The 26,853-nt window shown below is 44.7% G+C and overlaps 1 protein-coding gene across 3 annotated transcripts; it reads right to left on the bottom strand.

The window, feature by feature from the left end:
- Positions 1-26,145, bottom strand: FUT10 (fucosyltransferase 10). Of its 3 annotated transcripts, none has more exons than XM_050944375.1 (5): positions 26,039-26,145; positions 13,851-14,196; positions 9,819-10,110; positions 3,352-4,187; positions 1-1,382 (listed from the first exon to the last, which is right to left on the bottom strand). In XM_050944375.1, exons 2-5 carry the CDS (start codon positions 13,929-13,931, stop codon positions 1,152-1,154), a joined length of 1,440 nt encoding a protein of 479 aa, XP_050800332.1. In that variant the 5' UTR covers positions 13,932-14,196; positions 26,039-26,145; the 3' UTR covers positions 1-1,151. The 3 variants fall into 3 exon arrangements, with proteins under 3 accessions (XP_050800332.1, XP_050800333.1, XP_050800334.1); XM_050944376.1 differs by lacking the exon at positions 26,039-26,145 and adding an exon at positions 16,618-17,200; XM_050944377.1 differs by lacking the exons at positions 13,851-14,196; positions 26,039-26,145 and adding an exon at positions 11,805-12,555.
- Positions 26,146-26,853: the final 708 nt, after the last annotated feature.

Below are 26,853 nucleotides of genomic sequence, written 5' to 3'. Positions count from 1 at the left end.
GGCTGGTCTCAGAGTCCGGGCTCCAGACTGAGTGGGAACGCCTTGTCTGCTATTTTGAGCCCCATAGTGCAAGTCCTGCAGTTGACTCAGGCTCTGAGACTCATTGCACAGTTTTGATTTGGTTTGGTTTGGGGGCGTTATTTTTGCAGTGTAGACATACCCATTGAGATCCAATATGCTTCATGGGTTTGTTCCTATAGAGGGCTAGGCACTTCGGCTCTGTGACAGCTCTGTTGCAGCTGTGCCGCTGTAGCATTTCTAGTGTTGACATAAGTAAGGCTTTGCAGCAGGATCAGGCCCTTCATTTAATCCCTGCTTCACCCAATCGCAGCCTGTCATCTTTGTGTGGCTATTATTGTCTACGTGAAAGAAAATAGATTACCACAGAATAAACAGAATTATTTAGTCTGGAGCGATCCCCCTGGAGGGCAAAAATTCATAAGGTTCTATGTTTTAAACAGGAGATGGTGATTAAATCTTATCCAGAAATTTTCCTTCTTTCTGTCCCCGGACCGTAGCAGATGGAGCTTCCCAGTGCTAAATACTGATGCATTTTACATTCCTACTCAGCCTCAGGACGTTTTAGCTTGCCAAGTCTCAACTAAAACTGTGAATGCCAAGGGGACTGATGATAAATAGACATACTGAGCAGCAGGCCTGATCGCTACACCTGCCTCAAAGGCACTCTGCTACAGAGGTGACACCTATGTGATTGTATAAACTATTCCATAGCCTGTGAATGTCAACCCAACGATGTGGGAGCTTGGATCAGAGAAGGCAAAGGGCCTGATTCTGCTAGGTCTGCAAGGAAGGTCCTGATACTAAGCAAGTGACTGTGGTCCCATTAGCTTCACTAGGACTACTCATATGCTTAAAATCAGGCATGTGCATTAAGAACCTTCCTGAGCAGGGGTCTTAATGCTCAAATGTCCAAGCTAATGACAATTAGTACAAAAATACAGTTTTTTAAAGATCGCTGAGGGTAATTCCATAGTTTATCGGTACTTACTGAGTACTGTACCTATTACATTCTATCTTACAGGACAATTTAACTCCTTGCTGTACTTACTGACCTACAAATGTTAAGACATTGTGCAAAAGAATATTACATAACTGACTGCTTTGGGGAGCTCACTCTGTGTGATAGCCTATCATGTTTCTTCTTTGAATACAAGTGTCCAAAATTCCTGAGCTGTAAAGTTCATATTCCTTTCCACCAGCTGTCTCAGTGCTTGGGCTTCTTTCTTGGATTGTTCAAAGCTTGGTATCCACATCTCTTGCAGAGATGTCCAGCGTATGTTTGGAGAGGAGAACAAGAAAGCCTCAGGTTTCGGGCAGCTCAGGTGGTTAACCTGTGCGTTCCATCTCCTGGGTGACAATCCCTGGCAATGGAGGAGAAACACAGGATGGGTTTAATTAGACTCCAGGTCATGGATAGCTCCACTGATTAGTAGAAAGTATTCTTCCCCTCCCAAATTCTCTTTCTCAGTGAAAAAATATTTCACTGTTCCTTGCCCTTTGTGAAGTTCATGCTCTGGACTGTATCCTGCCTGACTGCTTTGGTTGAATGGGCATAGCACATGCAGTGAAACTGAAAACTTCCCTACCCTGCCCTGCATGATGTACCTTAATGATGCCCTGGAAACTGACAGAGTAGATTGGTTTCTCTGCCCATCCACATGAGTTGTTTGCAGTGTGTTGTAGCCGTGTTGGGATATGAGAGACACAAGCCGGTTGGTCTTTTTATTGGAACAGCTTTTGTTGGTGGAAAAGAGAAGCTTTCGAGCTTCCCAGAGCTTTTCTTCAGGACACTGTGTCAGCTCAAACGCTTGTCTCTTCCACCAACAGAAGTTGGTCCAATAGAAGCTATTACCACGTTGTCTCTCTCACATCCACGAGAGTGGCAGTCATGGTGCTGATTTTCGGAAGGGAGACATCTCTTCACTGGGAACGGGACTGAAACCAAATTAGTTTTCATATAGGCCACCAAAAAACGGAATCAGATAGTAAAAGCTTCCAGATGAGACAGAATTGGGCTACTCTGAACTGACAACGTAACTGCGAAGGGTTCTATGTAGCTACCAATTCACAGAGTCATTTCAGCAACATATTCTAATCCCTGCTCTGGAGTCTGATGCTAGGCTCGTTGAAGTCTTTAGCAAAGCTCACACTGATTTCAGTGGATCAGGATCATATTCCTAGAGAATAATAGCCAAAGCCTCAGCTCATATAAATTGGTGATGCTCTCTTGACTTCAACAGAGCTGCACTGATTTATACCAGCTGAGATTCTGACTGCAAGAGTTTAGCAATTAATTGTTATCATTTCAATATATATATGCATTGTGTGGTAGGAGCTATGAAGCAGGCACTGGTGAACTCAGCAGGCCTTTTGGTCCTGGAAGCCTCCTTCATTAGGGAGACCTAGCAATGTGGGAACTAGGAGAATCTCAGCTTTCGGTTCTGTAGTTACTCTCTTCTACACCTGCTTCCTACACTTGCATGGTTAAGCAAAAAAGAGGTTGTCTGACCAGAAATTTGCAGAGTCAGTTAAAGGCTCCATAGAATTAACAATCCTAGATAAGCTGAAAGCTCAATAACTTGCATGGCAAAATTTTTACTCTCCTTTAACTAATTATCAGCAGACAAACAGCTGAAAATAACATCAATATTCTTAGTCCCATTTTCCATAGGAGTACAGTTCATCTTCCTAAGAGTTTTCTGTCTCCCCTTGTTGGTTGATGAGAAAGCGGTACAGTTCAGACTGTTGCAGTAGAAAACAGCAGAGGAGATACAGTATCACAAGCCAGATTGTGTAGTGATGTAAATGTAAGCAAAGTTCCTGATTTGGATAAGCGGATGTAAAAATAATTCAATCCATATTGATAAATGACCAAGGGGAAAAAATTCAAAATAGATTTTGGGCACCTCCATTCTTGGTGCTTGAAATTGGACACCTAAACTTCTGTGGAATCTACAATCAGTGGCCACTTTTGAAAAGGTGGCTGTCCATCTTTATTGCATGATGATTGAGGCAGACGTTAAATGAGTTTGTGGTTTCAGTCTAATTCCAGGTGTGCTGTGTCCCTATCAGAAAAATCCACCACAAACAGTAATCCCAGGAGAGACGCCCAGGAGAGAGAACTACTCTCTGACCCTAACAAGTGGCCCCTCATGATTGCAACTGATGAACTTATGAGGCAGTGTTCTCTAACTAAAGTGTATATCGGTCTGTGTATGTCAGCATGGCACCGGAGTTTTAGCCCTGCTGGAAGATCAGTCAGATTCTATGCACCAAAGCTAGCTGTACTTAAAAGAAAACAACCCCAAACACAATGAGAGTTATGAGTACCTTTTTGTGCCTTCTGATGTTTTCCCACACCCTATTACACACCATGCACTCAAACACATCAATATAATTGTCCTGCGTGATATCCTGGACTCCCCATTTGCGTTCTTGGATAGCAGTGAGCAGTCGTTGATTGGAGATGGCCCCTTTCACTTTCCATTCTAGATAGGCCTCATACTCTTGGTCATTTGTATCCAGTGTCTTGATGTAGTGTGCCAGCTCCCTGGGATGTGAAAATCTTGTTGCAAGGATTGCACTCTTATTGCTAGGAAGCCAGTCCGTAATGCTAGGGGACCCATAATACACTGGTACCACTCCCAATTTGAGGGGCCTCCAAAGCTTTTCAGTGATGTAATCCTCGCAGATGGCGTTTTCAAAAGCAAGAATGAATTTGTACTGAGCAAGTATTCTATAGAAGTTACCGTCGTCCATGGAGGCTGGGTTTTTGAGGTGCTGGGGAAGGTCTCTGTTATGTAAGCATTCACCATAGGAGTCCACCTGGATGTAGCTCATCAGCTCACGCACATAGCTGTCCCGGTCTGAAGGAGGGTCGCAATCGGACTGCACATACACAAGTGGTGCAAGTCCTTTTCTCAAGCTATTCTTCTTTTGCAATGGAACCATGTATCTCAGAGACTTTATGACCTCTATGCCCTCCAGATACTGAGTAGTCAGCGGCAGATGGGAGTGGCGACTGAAGGTAGCTGTATGGTTGAACAAGGTGATGGTAGGTTTGTGGAAGAGCTTGTAGTTGTTTTTGGGTGACTCTTCATGGAAAAGGGCCCAGTCATGATGGCGTTTACGAGGGAGGGGTAAGCTATCTATATTAAAGTCAGTACCTAGACAAACACAAATAATGTTACTAGCCATATCCTTAATATATTGAACTAGGAAAAAAAATTTTTTTTAATCACTATAGAAGGCCCTTGTAATTTACTTCGGGCCTAACTGTGCCACTGTTACTCACAATGAATATGATTGTATGTGAAGTAAGGTTCTGTTGACTGCAAAAGGACTAGTCCTGTAGTAAGGTACTACTCACCATAAGTAAAGATGGCACAACTGGCCTCTTAATATTTCCAGTAAACTCTGTAATGGAATAGCAGTGTTTTAGATTACAGATAGGCCAAAAAGGGTTGTTTTAATTTTGCATTTTAGTGGACTCGTTATTATCTTTAATTGCTGTAAGACATTTAGAAATAACCGGATTGCTTCCTTCTCTGGAATGATGGGCCACAGAGTCAAAATAAAATTCCAGATACAATAGTCATCATTATGAAACCAACAATTACAGCACAACAATAAACACTAGTTTGGGGATGTGGGGATCTGTACCACATGTTCTTGTGTAACCAAGTTCTCAGAGTATGGGCTTTGGAGCATATGAGTTACCATTAAGATGAATCATGTGTGATGGAGCTGCAAAACTGGAGACTTCAACTCCCATCTGCCTCCTCCTCACTGTACATCCCCTTCCCCTGGCCAGGTAAGGTCCTGAACGAGGATGTGGCAGGGCCCTGTTTGGGACTCAGGAGTGGGAGCCACTTAGTGGCAGGAAGCTAAAGAGACACCTTGGGAACTGTTGACAGGGCCACAAATGGACAGGCTGTGACTGCTGGACATCATAGCTGGGTGCAGGTCTCCATGGGGCTTCTGAAGGAGCAGCAGCAGCTGGGCAGAGAGCCAGTGCAAAGGGCTCCCCCAATGAGGGACACTAACTGAGTCTGGCTTGGAAGCCTGCAGATGCTTATTTGCTTGAGTACAGACTGGACTGGAGAGGGCACCCAGGTACCAGGCCTGAAGCACCCTGCCTCTCGATTGGACTGCCCACAGGGGCCCAAAAAAGAACCACAATTGCTCACTTTGAACTGTAACTAAGCCTCTGTATCCAAGGTATCAGCAACCTTTCTCCTTTCCTGTCAGCCCTAGTAAAAACCTTTCCTTCGCCATGTGTCTGATTGGCTATTGGGACCCACCAGGGCTAGTGTCTACAAGGCCTACCTGCTGAAGCACCTACCGTGCTTGCCTGCAAAATGTGGTACACCAAGCATGCTAGTGGGCACCCCTAGAGGTTTGGGGTACACAGTAACCTCAATAATTGCACATGCTTATTGGAGCTTGTGCCTGTTTACCTGTAAAGTAACTGTACTTTCCCCACCCCCCCAAGAATAAGAAAAAGTAGAAAGAACAGGAGTACTTGTGGCACCTTAGAGACCAACCAATTTATTTAGTCTCTAAGGTGCCACAAGTACTCCTGTTCTGTTTGCAGATACAGACTAGCACGGCTGCTACTCTGAAAGAAAAAGTAAGACATTATTCCAAAAAGCTTTAGTAACCAAATATCAAGGAGTTATAACAGATAAGAGAATTAGATTCACTCAGACCACTCCAGCAATGCAAAGTAGCCATAAACTTGGCCTTTCAACTGTCCACTTAGACGGGTTTGGCTGCTTTGCATCACTAGAATGGCCCAAAGCAGCCAGAGGATGGTGGTAAATCAGACACTCTAGCTCCAGTACTTCTTGTGTGAAGTTCCTTTGATTAGTCTGTGATTTGTGTTTTAGAATTAACTGCAAAGTGCTTTAAAAAATTATATTAGGACAACTCCTTATTGGTTGAGGGCTACAGTATATATTATTTGATTGTAATTTAAGTGCTAGCAGTTTGGAGATGATATTTTAATCATTATTCTCGATCGAGGGGATCTGGCCATGAAACAAATGTCCAGAGGTCATCAGGTGAAGCCACAGTTTGACCATCTTTAGGAAACGCAGCAAGACCTGATTCTTTGAAAATGACTCCCATCATAAGAATGACACTGCCTTCAGTCCAACCAGCTCCTACAGTGATGAGTGGCAGTATAAAATCCTAATACCAATAGTGCAAGAGCCATAAATGACATGGGATGGTATTTGGGGGAGCTAAAGCCTTCTGTATCCTCTTCCTTTTACATGTGATTCTGTGTGGTGACCATATGCTCCCACGATGAGGCATCATACTGCACGTAGGAAAATGATCCTTGTTTTTTCTATTTTCGCTGTGTTGTTGTGATGTGAGCTGCTAGCAGTGAAGGTGAATTATTAGAACAGTAGCTCATAAGAGCTATTGTATTTTTAAAACATGCTTTCAAGTGGCGCTAGGAAGAGCTAAAGAGTAGAGGATAGTGAAATACCATAGGCTTCTGAGTAAGCTTGACTTCGCTGGCTTTTACATAGACTCATAGACTCATAGACTCTAGGACTGGAAGGGACCTCGAGAGGTCATCGAGTCCAGTCCCCTGCCCTCATGGCAGGACCAAATACCGTCTAGACCATCCCTAATAGACATCTCTGAGGAGGTGTCAAGAAAAACGGGAGTATAAAGAGGATGTGAGAAAGCAGAGTGAGATGAGGGAGTGGAAATGGGAGTGGAAATAGAATGGGACTGTAGAAATAGGCACTCGAGGTAAAAGTACTAAAATGATTGATTCCAATAGCACACACTTAATCTTGGTCAAGCTGGTAGACAAAGAACTTTTAAGGATTAAAGAGATGATGACAGTACCTGCCACTGTGGGACAAAGGGGAATTAATAATACGATGAGATGAAGACGGTGGAACAAGATGGAAAATGCTCATAATTATAGTCTCCAAAGTATTAATTAGGAAACCCGTGATACGTGGCGAAGTGCAGAGGGGAATGGGCAATATGAAAAGGCTCTGCTCCTTTGAAGACACCTTGTACACAGGGTTTCATCCCCAGGGGTAGACAGGGCAGAACTCCCCGGCTCTTAAGGTACGTCTACACTGCAGTCACCGGGTGCGGTTGCAGCTCGTGTAGACATACTTGAGCTAGATTTCATCTAGCTAGCTCAGATACCAGAGCAGTGAAGCTACACGGTCAGCCTATACTGAGCATGCACTGCCTGGCTTCTCGGCTCCAGTGCTCAAGCCAGCTGGATTAAAGCCAGTTTGGGCATGTCCACATCAGCTGCAATCACACACCATGACTGCCAGGTAGACGTACCCTTTGAATTCTCACGTCTGCGGCTTTGGTAGTGGGTACGCCACCCACTGCCAAGAGGTTCACTTCTAGCAGCCGCTGCCTTGGCTCCTGCCAGAACCTTGTGAGGGTTTGTCTCCACTGCAATCCGAGGTGTGACTGAGGCTAAGAGAGATATACCTGAGCTAGCTTTACTTGTGCTAGTGTGGCTAAAAATAGCAATGTGCATGCAAAGCGCGGGTTTCAGCACATGCGGGACCCTAGGTACATAGTCACATTACTAGCCCGTGCTGGGGTCCGTTCTTCCACAGCTATACTGCTATTTTTGTCATTCTAGCTAGATTAAAGCTAGGTAGAATGGCTATCCTAGCTTCAATCACATGTCTGACTGCAGTGGAGACATACCCTTAGTTGGCTCCTAAATCCACAGGAAGCAGGAGCCCTCCCTGCAAATGTAAACGCTGTGATCACAGTTTTTAAAAGGGAACTGTACGGAAACCCTCCCATGGGCAGGACAGGAGTAAAATCCACTGTTGGGAGCAACGCTCCACCTTTGAACAGAACCCTGAACTCTGAGGAGAGGAGTGGGCCTTTGTGTGATACTTTTCAAAGAAGGGAAATGATAGGTCAGCCGTGCCTCTTTAGAGACATCACCCACACAGGATGCCTGGGAGAGTACAGACGGATGATTCACCATAAACAAAAGCAAGTATTGCTAGTAAAGCAATTCCACCGAAAAGCACCTTCTTCTTTTACTTTAAGGCACGAAATCATCTGAAAATTCACAGGGAAAAATTTCAGAGGCAGAGCAGGGATGCTTCTCCTTTGAGTATGCAATTTCCTGGCAGGTATCTAGAGCTGTGGTTCTCAACCGATTTACCATTGAGGCCGCATCTATATGGGCATGAGGATGTCAGCTCTGCGCTGACTGGGCTGCAAGCAGCCAGCAGGTTGAGATCTTGAGATACAAATACCCAGATTTCCACCCATAAGACAATGGCAGGTGTAAACTTCACAGTAGTAAACTGCACCCTCCAAGAGATGGTTGCCCTTCTGAAAAGCTTATGCAGAATGTACAATAAAGGCAAGTTAATGCTATACGAGAGCTTGCTTTATGCATTCCTTAACTTTTCTATGTTGAAATATGTGACAGCCTAGAATTAATATAGGGTTTCTTTTCCGCATTTAATATAATAGGCGAGCTTTGAGTCTGCCTTGACTGGCAGTGATAGATCATTCCCTGCTATTTTAAAAATGAACATTTTTGAATTTGCCTTTGCAAAAGATTTCAAAATGTGCACTGTCACCATGATTTTAAAAAAGGACTTGGAGGGTCTTTTTGCTAATATAGTCATTCCAATTTAATTAAGTACATTTAATCATCTCCTCAAGCTTGGTACAATGAGCCACTAGTATTTCTGTTAGAGCTGGGGGGTGGCAAACAGAAGCACTGTCATAGGCCAGAAATATCACAGACTTTATAGTACTGTATACGTGTGATGTAAGCTTTGGTTTCCTTTTATTTAAAATGGGTCAGCTTCTGATTCCTTGGCTAATTTTTTCTTCCCATTCATGCTTCAGCACAGCCTCACTAGACTAAACTGACTTACTTATCCTTTGGAATTTGGTGTAATTTAGAGCTCTCAGAATGGAAGAGGTGGGAAGTTTGTGTTACATAAAGCTAACTGATTATCACAAGCCATTTCTTTCTTGTAGTTCACATTTTGTAAAAAAAAATTAAGAAATAAAAACCACATGCACCCCCCTGAGCTAATGAATCAAGGTACTGAACCTTGAAATAGTCTAATATCAGATATTTTAGTTGATGGCAGCCTACAGTCAGAGAATAAAAAAATCTTCCTTGCACTAAATGCATAAAATGCAATTTTTCTCTAAAAAGAAACTCTGTAAAAATTGCAGCTTCTTAACTGATACAGTTTGAGTTATATCTGCTTACATTAGTGACAAAAATGTTTCTGCTTTTGACTTTTGCTACCCAACACTGCTCAGAGAGAGGGCTAGATTCTACTCTTTGGGCATCGTCAATGGTATTTGTTTACTACTGAGTTCCACTTACAGTCAACTAGTTACCCCTTTGGCATGGAAGGGAATGGCGCTGGTATGATATAAGACAAATGGGCGAGGCTAGGAAAGAAACAAGCTTGACTCTCAGATCTGAGGCTGACTTTTCAGGGCTGGCAGGAAGAAGAATGTCCATGTCGCATGTAAACCAAGCACATTTGATCTAGAAGTCAGCAAGAGACAATACACAAGTCATTCCACAATGCTATTTCACAGGATCACTTCTCAGAGTAGAACTGCACTTTAGGTGCCAGTGGAGATACTTGCTGGTGCACTTACTCACCGGAGAGACTTTAACAACTTCTGCTGCGGAGGTTTACAGTTGCTCTGTACTTAATCTATAACAGAGAAATAGCAGGGGAATAACAGAGAAATAGTCACTCATTTAAAATGACTCAATTCCTTACCATAGAAGAGAAAGGCTCTTGTCATGTGATTATGCTGGTAGGTCCTCTTGATAGTAAAGAAACAGACATCCTGTCCACACTGACCTAACCTCCCAGTCTCGCCAGTCAGCGGGGACCACCAAAGCAGGATAGGGTATCTGTCCACATCTAAAACTCTCCTGGTATTGCTGTAGAGTTCCTGTTTATTAAAAAACTGATATGCATGTTTCTGTTGCTCCTCCAGTTTTAATGAACCATCTTGTAAACTGGAGACTTTTATCTTCCTTTCAGACTGGCCCAGTTCAAGAACCACCTTTGGAGAAAAACACATACATTTTAACTTGCATGGCCAGGGACACAGAGTTTGGCTAGCAGATGCTAATTTCCTTGTGGAAAGTTTGTCGGTGAAATGCAGCCATCTCTTGGGGGACTTCAGCAGCTGTTTAGTAGCATTAAGCAGCACTTCATGGCTGTTTTAGTATAGGAAGTGAAAAATACTATAACCATTTGAAACTGTAAAGGGAATTTAAGTAGACAAAGTAAATTATTCATCTTGAAGCTGGTGAGGGCCCCTGTGGTTTATAATATACCTTCTGCTATCTGTCTGGTAAAGACTTACAAAATGGAGGGTGGCCCATTTTTAAAATTAGCCCTGCCTGTTACAGGCATGCTCTAGAAAAGGGAGGTGTCAGAAAACAGTGAAATTACAAGAGAAGAGACCAGCAGATGACGCTCGAGAATACACAAAATTGCCCCAGGTTTTGTAGGAACACTAAAACCTTGTTACGTTGCACTGTAAATGGTTCTTTGTGCACAGGGCAAAGGATGAGATTGCTTAATAGTTGGGGGCGGGGCGAGGGTTACACTTTAATATCTATGATTATATAATTCAAATCCTGGCCAGACCAAATGAACCTGCTTAGCTTGTGAGAGCTATTGAGATTGCAGCCTGGAGGCGTCTGACTGCAAGCCATGACTGACTTACATTAGCCGTGGTTGCTGTCTATTAATAAAGGCCAGTCTGGTCTAAGGCAGCAGCAAATTAAGATACTGCCATGCTGGTTCAGCTGTGCTGGCTGGCATGGTGTGAGGCAGAGCCACATCCCACAGCTCTCCTCCCAGCTGCTCTAGGTGGAAGGAAGTGGGCACACAGCAGACTGAGAGATCCTGGAGGGTGGAGAGGAGGGGCTCAGACTTCAGGAGAAGAGGACCAGCAAAATGCAGGACAAAGAACAATTGGGACAGGAAAGGGGAAATGAAGCCCCAGCTTTCTCCAGGGGAAGAGGAACTGCCCTGAAGATACTGCAGGAGGAATGGGCCTGTTTTCTACTGCCCAAAGATGTGCTAATTAAATATACTCTGCAATATGTAAGATTATTTATATATCACGGAAAAAGATGAGTATATTTATCTTTTATATCAGACTTTTTTGCTGGCCTGAAGCTGTGCTTCCTACCACCATAAATGGCCATTGGGTCAGGACAGACTTGGAAGGAAGAATGCCACTTACTGAGTCACCATCACCATTCGTGGCAGCGCCTAGGTTTCCCTGGTGGTCTACTGTCCAAGAACTTAACAGGTGGCCCTGCCTACCTCATGGGAGAATACAAGCCCCAGGCTACTATGGAATGGCTGCAGGTCCAAACAGCCAGGATTTAGGAGTTTTGTGATACTATGATCGAAGGACAATGCATTGGAGACAATGCTCCAGGAGACACCCAGCTCTGAGAACACTTTCTCAACTCTAAAAAGAACAGGAGTACTTGTGGCACCTTAGAGACTAATAAATGTATTTGAACATAAGCTTTCATGGGCTACAGCCCACTTCTTCAGATGCATAGAATGGAACATATAGTGAGAGATATATATACACATACAGAGGGCATGAAAAGGTGGGAGTTGTCTTACCAACTCTGAGAGGCCAAATAAGTAAGAGAAAAAACTTTTGAAGTGATAATCAAGATAGCCCAGTACAGACTGTTTGATAAGAAGTGTGAGAATACTTACATGGGGAGACAGATTCAATGTTTGTAATGGCTCAGCCATGCCCAGTCTCTATTCAAGCCTAAGTTGATTGTATCTAGTTTGCATATCAATTCGAGTTCAACAGTTTCTCATTGGAGTCTGTTTTTGAAGCTTTTCTGCTGCAAAATTGCCACCCTCAGGTCTGTTATTTAGTGACCAGTCAGGTTAAAGTGTTCTCCTACTGGTTTTTGAATGTTATAATTCCTGATGTCAGATTTGTGTCCATTTATTCTTTTGCGTAGAGACTGTCCAGTTTGGCCAATGTACATGGCAGAGGGGCATTGCTGGCACATGATGGTATATATCACATTAATAGACGTGCAGGTGAATGAGCCCCTGACGGCATGGCTGATGTGATTAGGTCCTATGATGATGTCATTTGAATAGATATGTGGACAGAGTTGGCATCGGGCTTTGTTGCAAGGATAGGTTCCTGGGTCAGTGTTTTTGTTCAGTGGTGTGTGGTTGCAGGTGAGTATTTGCTTCAGGTTGGGGGGTTGTCTGTAAGCAAGGACAGGTCTGTCTCCCAAGATCTGTGAGAGTGAGGGATCATCTTTCAGGATAGGTTGTAGACCTTTGATGATGAGCTGGAGAGGTTTTAGTTGGGGGCTGAAGGTGACAGCTAGTGGTGTTCTGTTATTTTCTTTGTTGGGCCTGTCTTGTAGGAGGTGACTTCTGGGTATTTGTCTGGCTCTGTCAATCTGTTTTTTCACTTCAGCAGGTGGGTATTGTAGTTTTAAGAATGCTTGATAGAGATGTTGTAAGTCCTTGTCTCTGTCTGAGGGATTGGATCTTAGAGCTTGGCTGTAGACAATGGATCATGTAGTGTGTCCTGGATGGAAGCTGGAGGCATGTAGGTAAGTATAGCGGTCAGTAGGTTTCCGGTATAGGGTATTATTTATGTGACTATCGCTTATTAGCACAGTAGTGTCCAGGAAATGGACCGCTTGCGTGGATTGATCTAGGCTGAGGTTGATGGTGCGATGGAAATTATTGAAATCATGGTGGAGTTTCTCAAGGGCTTCTTTTCCATGGGTCCAGATGATAAAGATGTCATCAATGTAGCGCAAGTAGAGAAGGAGCGTTAGGGGATGAGAGCTAAGGAAGCGTTGTTCTAAGTCAGCCATAAAAATGTTGGCATACTGTGGGACCATGCGGGTAGCCGTAGCAGTGCTGCTGACTTGAAGGTATATATTGTTCCCAAATGTGAAATAGTTGTGGGTAAGGACAAAGTCACAAAGTTCAGCCACCAGGTTAGCTGTGACATTATCGGGGATACTCATGCTCCCTGTATGTGTATATGTATCTCCTCACTATATGTTCCATTCTATGCATCCGATGAAGTGGGCTGTAGTCCACGAAAGCTTATGCTGAAATAAATTTGTTAGTCTCTAAGGTGCCACAAGTACTCCTGTTCCTTTTGCAGATACAGACTAACACGGCTGCTACTCTGAAACCTTTCTCAACTCTGTCAACGGTGTCAGGGCTTCCTGGCCACAGTTTGCAGTCAGTAGCTGAGTCCAAACTTATTAATGATCTTAGTCATCTTTAAACATGCATCAAAATTTCATTTGTCTGAAGGAGAAGGGCTACTGATGAATGCCTATAAATAATAATAATAAAAAAGTAGAAAGATCAGACTTTAAACAAATTGTGGCCTTTGGTCTTCATTTTTTATATAAGATGCCTTAATTATTAGTATCATTGAAAGTTTTCTAAGTTTTCTTATTACCCACATTGAGTCTTTGCCCTTGGGTTTTGTCTTTTCTCTTTGTTTTGTAAGGAAGTTATTAATTCATTTACCTTTCCCCTCCAGCCCTGTGCTCTCAGTGAAGTACACAACTAATAGAAATTCTTTACACGGATTCTTCTGAAAGTGTTATTTATTAATGAAAATATTCAGGGCCGTTAATGGCATCTTTGTCCTGCCAGAATTGTGTAACAGTTGGAGTGCAACCACATCCATCTCTTTTCCCTCCCTTCTCCTGATAGAACTCTTCAACTACCCAGTCTGAGGATTAACAGTACCTGGAGTGTAACAAGAAGAAAAAAGAAGGCCGTAAAGCAGAAGAAAGATGCCCAAAGTCTCTTCTTCCCAATTCTAATCATGCTGCGCTGCCAGGCACACAGAGTGCCAACTGGTGGTCAAGGCCTGTTATAATGGATACCAGCTCCTCCTGCAGCTTCAGTCATTCCTGCTGTGCCTTCGCATTCTGTTATTGTTTTTCTCAATGGCCACAGCTGCTCAGAAGGAGGCTCCATCAAGGACTGTATTCCAAGCTCAGTGTTTGGTTCACTGTCTAGATAGGACTGTGTTCTGTAGACATCAGAGCAGCGTTTTGAACCAAAGATACCTTGGAGGTGGATGCACTATCTAAATCAAACACAGAGTGAAGGGGCAAATATTAGAAACCTATGTGCTGTAAACAAAAGTGCAGTTAAAATTAGTACCAGGTGGAACATTGAGATGCACTTAGCTGATACCTTTACTACATACGTTTCAGACAGAAGCCAGGCCTGCAAAGCACACTAACAAACTAGACAGAGCCTGATTCTCCACTGATATGAACCGCATAGGCATTGACCTGTGTGCAAAATGGGTATAAAATATCTGTAAAAACATCTATGTCACTGAACGGAGGATTCTGATTTGCACTCTCTGTACACAGGTGTAAATGACCAGAGCTTGACAATTTACCCAACACCTACGAGCCTGGGAACTAATAACAAGAGTGAGAAATACCTCTATCCGCCCCATCAGAAACCATTTATTATTACTTGTCCTTGCTATCAAGACAGTGCCTAGAGACCCCCTTGTGGACATCACCAGCTGGAGAGGATTAAAGTACCCACTAGGTTCCTCTATTCTGCGCCTGGCTGGCCTCAAACTGGCCTTAGAATCATGGAGCTAAGACCGGCTCCTTTGTGAACCCCCTCTCAGACAGAGACCAACACCTACAAAATCTTCACCAAGCATTCTCAAAACTATGATACCCGCACGAGGAAATAAGGAAACAGATCAAAAGAGCCAGACGTGTACCCAGAAGCCTTGTACTGCAAGACAAACCCAAGAAAGAAACCAACAGAACTCCACTGGCCATCACATACAGTCCCCAGCTAAAACCCCTCCAACGCAACCTCAGGGATCTACAACCTATCCTGGACAATGATCCCTCACTTTCACAGGCCTTGGGTGGTAGGCCAGTCCTCGCCCACAGACAACCTGCCAACCTGAAGCATATTCTCACCAGAAAATGCACATCACACCATAGTAACTCTAGCTCAGGAACCAATCCATGCAACAAACCTTGATGCCAACTCTGCCCACATATCTACACCAGCGACACCATCACAGGACCTAACCAGATCAGCCACACCATCACCGGTTCATTCACCTGCACATCCACCAATATAATATACGCCATCATATGCCAGCAATGCCCCTCTGCTATGTACATCAGTCAAACTGGACAGTCCCTACGGAAAAGGATATATGGACACAAATCAGATATTAGGAATGGCAATATACAAAAACCTGTAGGAGAACACTTCAATCTCCCTGGACACACAACAGCAGATTTAAAGGTAGCCATCCTGCAGCAAAAAAACTTCAGGACCAGACTTCAAAGAGAAACTGCTGAGCTTCAGTTCATCTGCAGATTTGACACCATCAGCTCAGGATTAAACAAAGACTGTGAATGGCTTGCCAACTACAAAAGCAGTTTCTCCTCTCTTGGTTTTCACACCTCAACTGCTAGAACAGGGACTCATCCTCCCTTATTGAACTAACTTCATTATCTCTAGCCTGCTTCTTGCTTGCATGTATATACCTGCCTCTGGAAATTTCCACTACATGCATCTGACGAAGTGGGTATTCACCCACGAAAGCTCATGCTCCAATACGTCTGTTAGTCTATAAGGTGCCACAGGACTCTTTGCTGCTTTCTCCTCTCAGCTGTGCCCCACAGAAGCTGGTTGCAGCAGCAGCAAATGTCGCCCAATGAGTTTGCCACCATGTTCTCCATCTGTGCAGCATAGGGCTAAACTATTAGCATGCTGAGGTGGGAGGGTTTTACACGCCCTTTGCATAGTATAATTGGCCACACACATTGGCACGGGAAGTACAGGTGCTGGATCTCCTGCATGGTACAAGACTGAGCCAGAGGACCATACATCTCTACATTGGGATGAATGGGAAACTAGATGGTTTCAAAGCTCTTTGAGGCAAACTACACCAGGAGTTCAGCTGGGAGACCCTATCAACATAAGTCTATAGTGAAAATCAAGCCTTAGACATTTCATAGACTAATATTTAAATGGTACAATAATTTTATATTAAAACGTCTTCAACCATATCTCTTTACCAGGGTCTCCCTCTGGAGTGCACTAGACTTTTTGTACCTTTCTGCTTGTTAACAAAACGCATTCAAATGAATTCCTCATTAATATTTTCATTGTGTATAACAGTTAATATTAATATAAAAAATCCCAAACCACTACATTAAAAGCATATTCACATTACAAAGTTAAGCACTCAAAAGTTAGGAAATGCCAGAATTAAGGCTGCCTGTGCCTGTGCAGCCCCCTTACTTCCATGTATTTTATGAAACAGACTTTAATTACATGATCACATACTATTTTTTCCACAGGATCCGGCCTCCATCAGTGGTTATTCAATAACTCTATTATCGTCATTCAGTAGGTGGCCTTAAACCTTATTTACCACACACCATTCAAACCCCAGCACTGAATACAGAATTATGAATTTCCACCCAAGTGGAGGGACTTTAACTACCTGATCAAGGCCTTTGACACAATGAATCACTAGGGCCTATAGAAACTCCGTCATACACTTAGTGGCTCGGAGAAGATGATTGCTGTTATTCACTTATTCCACGGCGGCCAGGGTGATGGAGTGTGCCGACTCATCAGAAGCCTTCATTGTCACCAGCGGCACCAAATAAGGCTGCGTAATGGCTCCAGACCACGCTTTTGTTTGCATTCCAAGACGTTGATGGAGGTGTACACAGCCAGTTCAGATTGGATGGGAGCTTTTCAATCTACAGTGACTCAGGGCCCGCACCAACAGGGGCAATACTAGGGGTGGTTTGTGGGGCTATAGTCACCCCAAAATTTGCCTTAGCTCCCCTATAGCTTCCCTTCCCCAATAAGGAAGGGCTCCCACCACCGGACTGCTCATGCTCCCATAGGCTCTGCTCGCTGTTCCCTGCCATGTTGCTCGCACCACTGTTTTCAGTTCTCAAACTGGGGGGCACAGAATGTATTTGGGGTGGATTGAGTTCTGAAGACAGGGCAGAGAGCAGTGGCTGCTGGCCAGACAGCTAGCTCTGAAGGCAGGGCGGAGAGCAGCGGCTGTTGGCCGGTATCATAACCTTAGTCCCAGTTTTGGACCTTAGCGTCCAAAATATGGGGGTTAGTATGAAAACCTCCAAGCTTAGTTACCAGCTTGGACCTGGTACCTGCTGCCACCACCCAAAAAATTAGAGTGTTTTGGGGCACTCTGGTCCCTCTGAAAAACCTTCCCTGGGGACCCCAAGACCCAAATCCCTTGAGTCTCACAACAAAGGGAAATAATCCTTTTTCCCTTCCCCCCTCCAGGTGCTCCTGGAGAGATACACAGACACAAGCTCTGTGAAACTACACAGAGAGACTCCCCCCTCTCTGTTCCCAATCCTGGAAACAAAAAGTACTTTCCTATTCCCCAGAGGGAATGCAAAATCAGGCTAGCAATCCAACACACAGATCTCCCCGATTTCTTCCTCCCACCAATTCCCTGGTGAGTACAGACTCAATTTCCCTGAAGTAAAGAAAACTTCAACAGGTCTTAAAAGAAAGCTTTATATAAAAAGAAAGAAAAATACATACAAATGTGCTCTCTGTATTAAGATGATACAACACAGGGTCAATTGCTTAAAAGAATATTGAATAAACAGCCTTATTCAAAAAGAAGACAAATCAAAGCACTCCAGCACTTATATTCATGCAAATACCAAAGAAAAGAAACCATAGAACTTACTATCTGATCTCTTTGTCCTTACACTTAGAAACAGAAAATTAGAAAGTAGAACTACTTCTCCAAAGCTCAGAGAAAGCAGGCAGGCAGACAAAAGACTCAGACACTAAATTCCCTCCACCCAAAGTTGAAAAAATCCGGTTTCCTGATTGGTCCTCTGGTCAGGTGCTTCAGGTGAAAGAGACATTAACCCTTAGCTATCTGTTTATGACACGCCCCCCAAATTGCAGACAGTGGGGAAGCTCACTGGCGGCGATTTCCTTCTAGAACTTGAAAATAAACAGATTAATACAACACATACACCTTTACATATACTCCTAAGTATATAACTAACAGACTTCTACATTTTAAGAACACTTTTTAACTACTGAATTCTGGGAAACTCTCACGGGAGAGTGCATCAGCAACTTTGTTAGAAGCTCCTGTGATGTGTTGAATTTCAAAATCAAAATCTTGGAGAGCTAAACTCCAACGAAGAAGTTTCTTGTTGTTCCCCTTGGCAGTATGAAGCCACTTTAGTGCAGCATGGTCAGTTTGTAGTTGGAACCGCCGTCCCCAAACATATGGGCGTAGCTTTTCCAGGGCGTACACAATGGCATAGCATTCCTTTTCACTGACTGACCAGTGACTTTCCCTCTCAGACAGTTTCTTGCTGAGAAACACGACAGGATGGAAGTTGTGATCTGTTGCTTCCTGCATGAGCACCGCTCCTATACCACGCTCAGATGCATCTGTGGTTACTAGGAATGGCTTGTCAAAGTCCGGGGCCCTGAGCACAGGGTCAGACATGAGCATCGCCTTAAGCTGGGTAAAGGCCTTTTGACACTCATCAGTCCACTTAACGGCATTTGGCTGGGTCTTTTTGGTCAGGTCGGTCAATGGGGCAGCGATTTGGCTGTAGTGGGGTACAAATCGCCTGTAGTATCCGGCCAAGCCTAAGAAGGATTGGACCTGCTTCTTGGACCGTGGGACAGGCCACTTTTGGATAGCATCCACCTTGGCCTGTAGGGGGTTTATGGTTCCTCGACCCACCTGGTGCCCCAGGTAAGTCACTCTGTTTTGGCCTATTTGACACTTTTTGGCCTTAACAGTTAGTCCTGCCTGCCTGATGCGCTCAAAGACCTTTTCCAGGTGTAGTAGGTGTTCGGGCCAGGAGTCTGAAAAAATGGCCACATCATCGAGGTAGGCAACTGCAAATTCTCCCAGTCCAGCTAGTAGACCATCTACCAGCCTCTGGAAGGTGGCGGGTGCATTTCGAAGGCCGAAAGGAAGGACATTGAATTCATACACCCCCGCATGGGTGACGAATGCTGACCTCTCCTTGGCAGGGTCATCTAGTGGTACTTGCCAGTACCCCTTGGTTAAGTCTATTGTAGAGATGAACTGGGCACGTCCCAACTTCTCCAATAGCTCATCGGTGTGTGGCATTGGATAGTTGTCCGGACGAGTTACCGCATTTAGCTTACGGTAGTCCACGCAAAAGCGTATTTCCCCATCTGGTTTGGGTACCAGAACCACTGGAGATGCCCATGCACTGGTAGATGAGCGGATTATACCCATCTGTAGCATGTTCTGGATCTCCCGTTCTATAGCAGCTTGGGCATGAGGAGACACTCGGTAGGGTGGGGTTCTGATTGGGTGAGCATTACCTGTATCAATGGAGTGGTATGCCCGTTCAGTCCGTCCTGGGGTGGCTGAGAACAATGGGGCGAAGCTAGTGCACAGCTCCTTGATTTGTTGCCGCTGCAGACGTTCCAGGGTGGTTGAGAGGTTCACCTCTTCCACGCCACCGTCTTTTTTCCCGTCGTAGTAGACACCGTCAGGCCACTCAGCATCATCTCCCTGGACTGTAAACTGACAAACCTGTAAGTCTCTGGAATAGAAAGGCTTGAGAGAATTAACATGGTACACTTTAGGCTTTAGTGAGGAATTGGGAAATGCTATGAGGTAGTTTACAGCTCCCAGGCGCTCTTGGACCGTGAATGGCCCTTCCCATGATGCTTCCATCTTATGGGCCTGTTGCGCCTTCAAGACCATAACCTGGTCTCCTACCTTGAAGGACCGATCTCTGGCATGTCTGTCATACCAGGCCTTTTGCTCTTCTTGAGCATCCTTTAGGTTCTCTCTAGCAAGGGCTAAAGAGTGTCGGAGGGTGCTTTGTAGGTTGCTTACAAAGTCCAGAATGTTAGTTCCTGGAGAAGGCGTAAACCCCTCCCATTGCTGCTTCACCAACTGTAATGGCCCCTTAACCTCGTGACCATACACAAGTTCAAATGGTGAAAACCCTAAACTGGGATGTAGTACAGCCCTGTAGGCAAACAGCAACTGCTGCAACACTAGGTCCCAATTATTGGAGAATTCGTTGATGAATTTTCGTATCATGGCCCCCAAAGTTCCATTGAACCTTTCCACCAGGCCATTGGTTTGATGGTGGTACGGGGTGGCAACCAAGTGATTCACCCCATGAGTTTCCCACAGTTTTTTCCATGGTCCCTGCCAGGAAATTAGACCCTGAATCTGTAAGGATGTCGGAGGGCCAACCTACCCTGGCAAAGATGTCTGTTAGGGCCAGGCACACAGTGTTAGCCCGGGTGTTGCCTAGAGCTACTGCTTCTGGCCATCGGGTAGCAAAGTCCACTAAAGTCAGTACGTACTGCTTTCCTCTGGGCGTCTTTTTTGGGAAAGGGCCCAGAATATCCACAGCTACTCGCTGAAATGGGACCTCAATTATGGGGAGTGGCTGGAGAGGGGCCTTGACCTGGTCTTGAGGCTTTCCCACTCTTTGGCATACCTCACAAGACCGGACATAATTGGCAACATCCTTGCCCATCCCCTCCCAGTGGAAGGACTTCCCCAACCGGTCCTTGGTTCTGTTCACCCCAGCATGGCCACTGGGATGATCATGGGCTAAGCTTAAGAGCTTCCCCCGGTACTTAGTTGGAACCACCAACTGTTTTTGCGGCTGCCATTCTTCCCGGTGTCCACCAGAAAGAATTTCCTTGTATAAAAGTCCTTGGTCTATAACAAACCGGGATCGATTAGAAGAGCTGAGAGGCGGTGGGGTGCTCCGTGCCGCCGCCCAAGCTTTCTGAAGGCTGTCATCTGCTTCCTGCTCAGTCTGGAACTGTTCCCTTGAGGCTGGGGTCACCAGTTCTTCCTCAGACTGTGGACTTGGGCTTGGTCCCTCTGGAAGCGATGTAGGTGATGGGGTTGTTTCCGTTGCTGGTGAACCGCTCTCCGCTGGTGCACCTGAGGGTATTTCAGGCTCTGGCTGAGCCTTTTGGGTATGGCTGTCTTTTGCTTCTGCCAGTTCTGGCTCGCTGGCGCCCTCTGGCGTTGAGCTTGAAGATGTGGTTGCACTTGCTGGTGCTGACTGCTGTTCCAGTTCCGGGCCTGGGACTGGAGATGCTGTGGCTGTTTCAGTGGTAGGCATGGAATCCGGGTCCACTACCTCTGTCTGGGTCTCCGGTAACACAGACGGGGCCTCTGTGGACGGTTCAGGAACAGGAATGGGTCTGGAAGCTTGCCTGGTTTGGCTACGTGTAACCATTCCCACTCTCTTGGCCCGCCTCACCTGGTTGGCCAAGTCTTCCCCCAGTAGCATGGGGATAGGATAATTGTCATAGACTGCAAAAGCCACATTCCTGACCAGCCTTTGTACTGGACAGGCAGTTGAGCTGTAGGCAAGTCTACAGCTTGTGACATGAAGGGGTAAATTGTAACTTTGGCCTTTGGGTTGATGAATTTGGGGTCAACGAAGGATTGGTGGATAGCTGACACTTGTGCCCCCGTGTCTCTCCACGCAGTAACCTTCTTTCCGCCCACTCTCAAATTTTCCCTTCGCTCCAAGGGTATTTGAGAGGCATCCGGGCCTGGGGATCTTTGGTGTGATGGTGGTGTAATGAATTGCACTCGCATGGTGTTCTTGGGACACTTGGCCTTGATATGTCCCAGTTCATTACACTTAAAGCATCTTCCATCTGATGGGTCACTGGGCCGAGGTGAGTTACTGGAGACTGGTGAGGTTGAAGGGTAGGGTATGTGTGGCTTTACTTGGGTAGTATGTGGGGTCTTTGGCTGTCCTCGGTTGTAGGGTTTATGGTCTGTGTGCCCCCTGGGGTAATCGTTCCCCTTGACAGTAGCTTTCTTGCTTTCTGCCAGTTCCATCCATTTGGCTCCAATCTCCCCCGCCTCAGCGATATCTTTGGGATTTCCATCTTGTATGTACCGTGTGATGTCTTCAGGAACACCATCCAAGAACTGCTCCATTTGTATGAGGAGGTTCAGTTCTTCCAAGGTTTGAATGTTGTTTCCTGTTATCCAGGCCTCATAGTTTTTTGCAATGTAGTAGGCGTGTTTGGGAAATGACACCTCGGGTTTCCACTTTTGGGTTCTGAAGCGCCGACGGGCATGATCTGGGGTTATCCCCATTCGGTATCTGGCCTTGGTTTGAAAAAATTTATAGTCATTCATTTGCAGCTTAGGCATTTCAGCTGCCACCTCTGCTAAAGGTCCACTGAGCTGTGACCTCAATTCTACCATGTACTGGTCTTCGGGGATGTTGTACCCAAGACAGGCTCTTTCAAAATTTTCCAAGAAGGCCTCGGTGTCATCACCTGCCTTGTAGGTGGGAAATTTCCTGTGCTGTGGAGCAATAATTGGCGCCGGGTTGTTAGGGTTGGCTGGCACATGCAGCCCAGCTTTTGCCATCTCCAGTTCATGTTTTCTCTGTTTTTCCTTCTCTTCATTCTCTTTTTGTTGTTTTTTCCATTTCTTTTTGGTGTTTTTCCATGTCTCGGCGGTGGGCCGCCTCTTCTTCTGCTTGTTTCCTTCGGTAGGCAACCTCTTCTTCTTCTAGTTTTCTTTTGTGTGCTGCCTCTTGGGCTGCCTATTCTCTTTGGTAGGCTGCCTGTTCTCTTTGGTAGGCTGCCTCTTTGATCTGTTCTTCTCTTTCTTTCATCTCCATCTCTTTTGTTTTATTTCCAGTTGTCGCCTGTGTTCAGCTTCTCTGAATTGTTCTTCGGCCTCAATTTTTGCCTTAGAAGTCATGGTTCCTGTTTTCTTGGGTTGGGGTGCCCTCCGGTGTTTATCTTCTGCACTGCAGGTTCTCTGTTGCCTCCTGAAGTCTGCCTAGCAACAGTGCCTTTTTTCCCTTTCTCTCTCTAGCTAATGTTCAATGAAGGGAAACCAGAAAAACCACTTTATTTGCATGCATATAAGTGCTGGTACTTGCCTCCTAATGGGAGGGCTATTGCATGACAAAAGACCCTCAACAGTCTCTTAATGGCTTCTCGCTTAACATGCAAGCCACAAACTGCCAGAGAGAGCAGAAAAAAAAATTCTCTCTGGTTCCCTTTTAAAACCAACTGTTTCTCTCTGCTAAGAAGCCCTTAGCAGAGAAAAGAAAAATATAATATTCCTACTGGCTTCTGGATTCTGTCTATATCCCACCTGCTGCACACCATATCATAACCTTAGTCCCAGTTTTGGACCTTAGCGTCCAAAATATGGGGGTTAGTATGAAAACCTCCAAGCTTAGTTACCAGCTTGGACCTGGTACCTGCTGCCACCACCCAAAAAATTAGAGTGTTTTGGGGCACTCTGGTCCCTCTGAAAAACCTTCCCTGGGGACCCCAAGACCCAAATCCCTTGAGTCTCACAACAAAGGGAAATAATCCTTTTTCCCTTCCCCCCTCCAGGTGCTCCTGGAGAGATACACAGACACAAGCTCTGTGAAACTACACAGAGAGACTCCCCCCTCTCTGTTCCCAATCCTGGAAACAAAAAGTACTTTCCTATTCCCCCAGAGGGAATGCAAAATCAGGCTAGCAATCCAACACACAAATCTCCCCGATTTCTTCCTCCCACCAATTCCCTGGTGAGTACAGACTCAATTTCCCTGAAGTAAAGAAAACTTCAACAGGTCTTAAAAGAAAGCTTTATATAAAAAGAAAGAAAAATACATACAAATGTGCTCTCTGTATTAAGATGATACAACACAGGGTCAATTGCTTAAAAGAATATTGAATAAACAGCCTTATTCAAAAAGAAGACAAATCAAAGCACTCCAGCACTTATATTCATGCAAATACCAAAGAAAAGAAACCATAGAACTTACTATCTGATCTCTTTGTCCTTACACTTAGAAACAGAAAATTAGAAAGTAGAACTACTTCTCCAAAGCTCAGAGAAAGCAGGCAGGCAGACAAAAGACTCAGACACTAAATTCCCTCCACCCAAAGTTGAAAAAATCCGGTTTCCTGATTGGTCCTCTGGTCAGGTGCTTCAGGTGAAAGAGACATTAACCCTTAGCTATCTGTTTATGACAGCCGGACACCCAGCTCTGAAGGCAGGGCAGTCCAGTAGGTGGCCCTGGTTTGTGAATCTCTCTAATGTTTAGATGGGAGCTAAGTACCCAGACACCCACAAGGAGGCAGCAGTGCACACAGGACCGGCTCTAGGCACCAGCAAAGTAAGCACGTGCTTGAGGCAGCACAAATCCAGGGGCAGCTTTCCTGCCTTTTTTTTTTTTTTTGGCTTGGGCAGTTGCGCTTTCTGAGCTTCAGGCAGCAAAATTTTTGCTTGGAGTGGCAAAAAACCTAGAGATGGCCCTGAGTTCACATGCTCAGAGGCAGAAACATAAGTGCCTAAGGAACTTTTACTGCAAAAACTTAGGAGCTGAGTGAGGCTAACCTATAGGATTTTAGCTGGAGTTGTTTGCATTGCATTGGTGCTCAAAACTGGGACGTGGATTCCTAACTCCTTTGGGGCATTCACACCTTTGTGCTTCGTCTCACAATAGTAAGATTGTCAAAAGAGCTGAGTTCCCATTTAGGTACCTAAATGAACTGGCCTTTTTAAAATGTGCTCAGTGCCTCAACAGCTCCTATTATTCTCAGTGAGAGCTGCTGGCTGCTGAGCACTCCTGGAAATCTGGCACGGTGTTCCCTCAAGAAGTGAGGGGGAAAGCAGTTAAATATGCTATGCCATGACTTCTAAAAACTGTTGCCTGAAGTTAGGCTCATACGGGTGACTTGGCGAGAGTTGGCAACACGGGATTTTTATTACATGCCTCATGGATTTGACATTTTTATTAAATCCGCAGTTCCTGATGTCACATAAATACGTGCCAATCTCAGCTTCTGTTTTTAAAATCGTACATTTCAAATAATCTTTATCGCTGCAGACAAGAGTTTGAAAACATGAATCCACTCTGAAAGCTGAGAAACCAGAAGACAAAGAACACAACATGTATTATTATTTTTTAGGCCTGTCTCATGATTTTTGAATGCTTTGCGGTTGGCAATACTGCCAAGGAGCTCAGCACTTTTGGAAATCAAGCCAATTGTTCTGGGGCTGACTGCAGTGCTTGAAATGCACAGGAAACAAAGTGCACATATATAGCGAGCTAAATTCTACCCTCTGTTAGACTGGCATAAATCCAGAATATCTACATCCAGAGCACAACAGAATTCAGTTCGGTGTCTTTAATACAATGCACCATCTCTTTTCCTGCTTAGACCAAAACTAAGAATCTGATTGAGTAAAAAATACCAGATAGAAATGAGGCTAGCGTTGCTAATTTTGGAGGATGGAGGTGACATTTCCTTTTTCCAGAGTACTGGCATGTTATGTTTGACATCTGAGATGATATTACAGGATCACGTGCTGATGCACTAAATCTGCAATGCCCAAAGTAAGTTCAGAACTTTCAAAAAGTGGTAACAGTAAATATTTGTTTTATGGTAGCACCCCTAGTTATTTTGAAAGCTTAGCTGGCCGCCTATCACTATCAGGACTGCCCAATGAATTTCAAAATGGGTGGAGATGCTTGGGATTTGAGCCATGACTGGAATACATTACAAACTTTTAGTCTCCTATGGAGTGAAACAATCTCATTTAAATTCACACAAATGCATGTTGGAAACCTCATCTATTCAAAATGCCAGATTTTACAGCCCAGCAACACACGTAGATTATTTGTTTTCCAACATCCAACTACATCTGTTTAAACAATCCAGTTCATAACAACAATCAAAGGCTCTAGGGTTTGCTGATCCTGTTCTCCATCTCAGCTCTTTACAGGGTTGCAGACAGCTCTTTGCATGTTTCTCAGCATCCCTGCATCCTATGCTGTTAGATAACCAAGAAATCCACACCAGTGATGATTTTTTTTCCTTACCTCAGGAAAACTGCTGCGCTCTTATGCCATTGTTGCTATGCACTTTTTACTTTCAGTTTGTGCAGCTGTTCGAGATCAGAATAAAAACCTGGAGCTCAGATTATTTCTCTTAGCAAAACAAATATGCAGAGAATCCCTCTGAGAGGGGCCAGTTCCTGTTAATCCAGTATCCATAGTTTCACTAGTCCTATTGCAAAGCAGAGCCACAGCCAGGATTGGAATCAAATCTTTTCTACATCCTGAATGTCCTGCAGAGGAAAACTCGGGAGACTAATTACATTAATTGTGCTATCATTTTTGTGAAGATTGCGCTTCCTGGAAGTCCTGGACAAGGAGATCTCAGCAAAGATCTGTTCTCTGTGATTACTTCTTTTTTTGATAACAGTGCAGTTATTTTAGCCAGTCCCAGTCTCCTAACAGGACTTAGATTCACTGTATTCTGCCAGAGGAGGGCTGTTCAGTTGTAAAAAGAAATGCGTCATAAAAGTTTGGAGTTGCGTGCTCTGTGCTTCTCAGGCCAAGAGCAGGCTAAACTTGGCGAAGTCTGTGATCAGATGTGTCACTTGGAAATAAAGTTGACATGTCGAGTATAAAACTGGCGAGACCGATTCTCTCTTGCCTGGTGCATCTCTCTATATAGGCATCTCTCTGCTGAACAAAGTGAATGTAAAGCAGGACCATCCCAAGCTGCTAGCACTCTGTGTAGGTGGAAGTGCTACACACAGGCAAAGAGAACTCAGGCCCTCTGAGTCGAAGAAGCCTATGAAAGTTGCTTCCATTATTTGGATTAAAGATGTGCTTGTTTTTGAAAGCAG

This window comes from Gopherus flavomarginatus, chromosome 3 (assembly GCF_025201925.1).
Source record: "Gopherus flavomarginatus isolate rGopFla2 chromosome 3, rGopFla2.mat.asm, whole genome shotgun sequence".
NCBI lineage: Eukaryota > Metazoa > Chordata > Testudines > Testudinidae > Gopherus > Gopherus flavomarginatus.
The sequence above is the reverse complement of the archived record's forward strand: the minus strand, read 5'-3'. Positions and strand labels throughout refer to the sequence as shown.

Excerpts from the sequence above, each read along its gene's own strand:
- FUT10 (XM_050944375.1), bottom strand. The coding sequence starts at position 13,931 with ATGATTAGAATTGGGAAGAAGAGACTTTGGGCATCTTTCTTCTGCTTT. Across the intron at positions 4,188-9,818 it reads AAGAGCCTTTCTCTTCTATG|GTACTGACTTTAATATAGAT; the intron begins GTAAGGAATTGA and ends GTGTTTGTCTAG. Across the intron at positions 1,383-3,351 it reads ACATCAGAAGGCACAAAAAG|GGATTGTCACCCAGGAGATG; the intron begins GTACTCATAACT and ends CTCCATTGCCAG.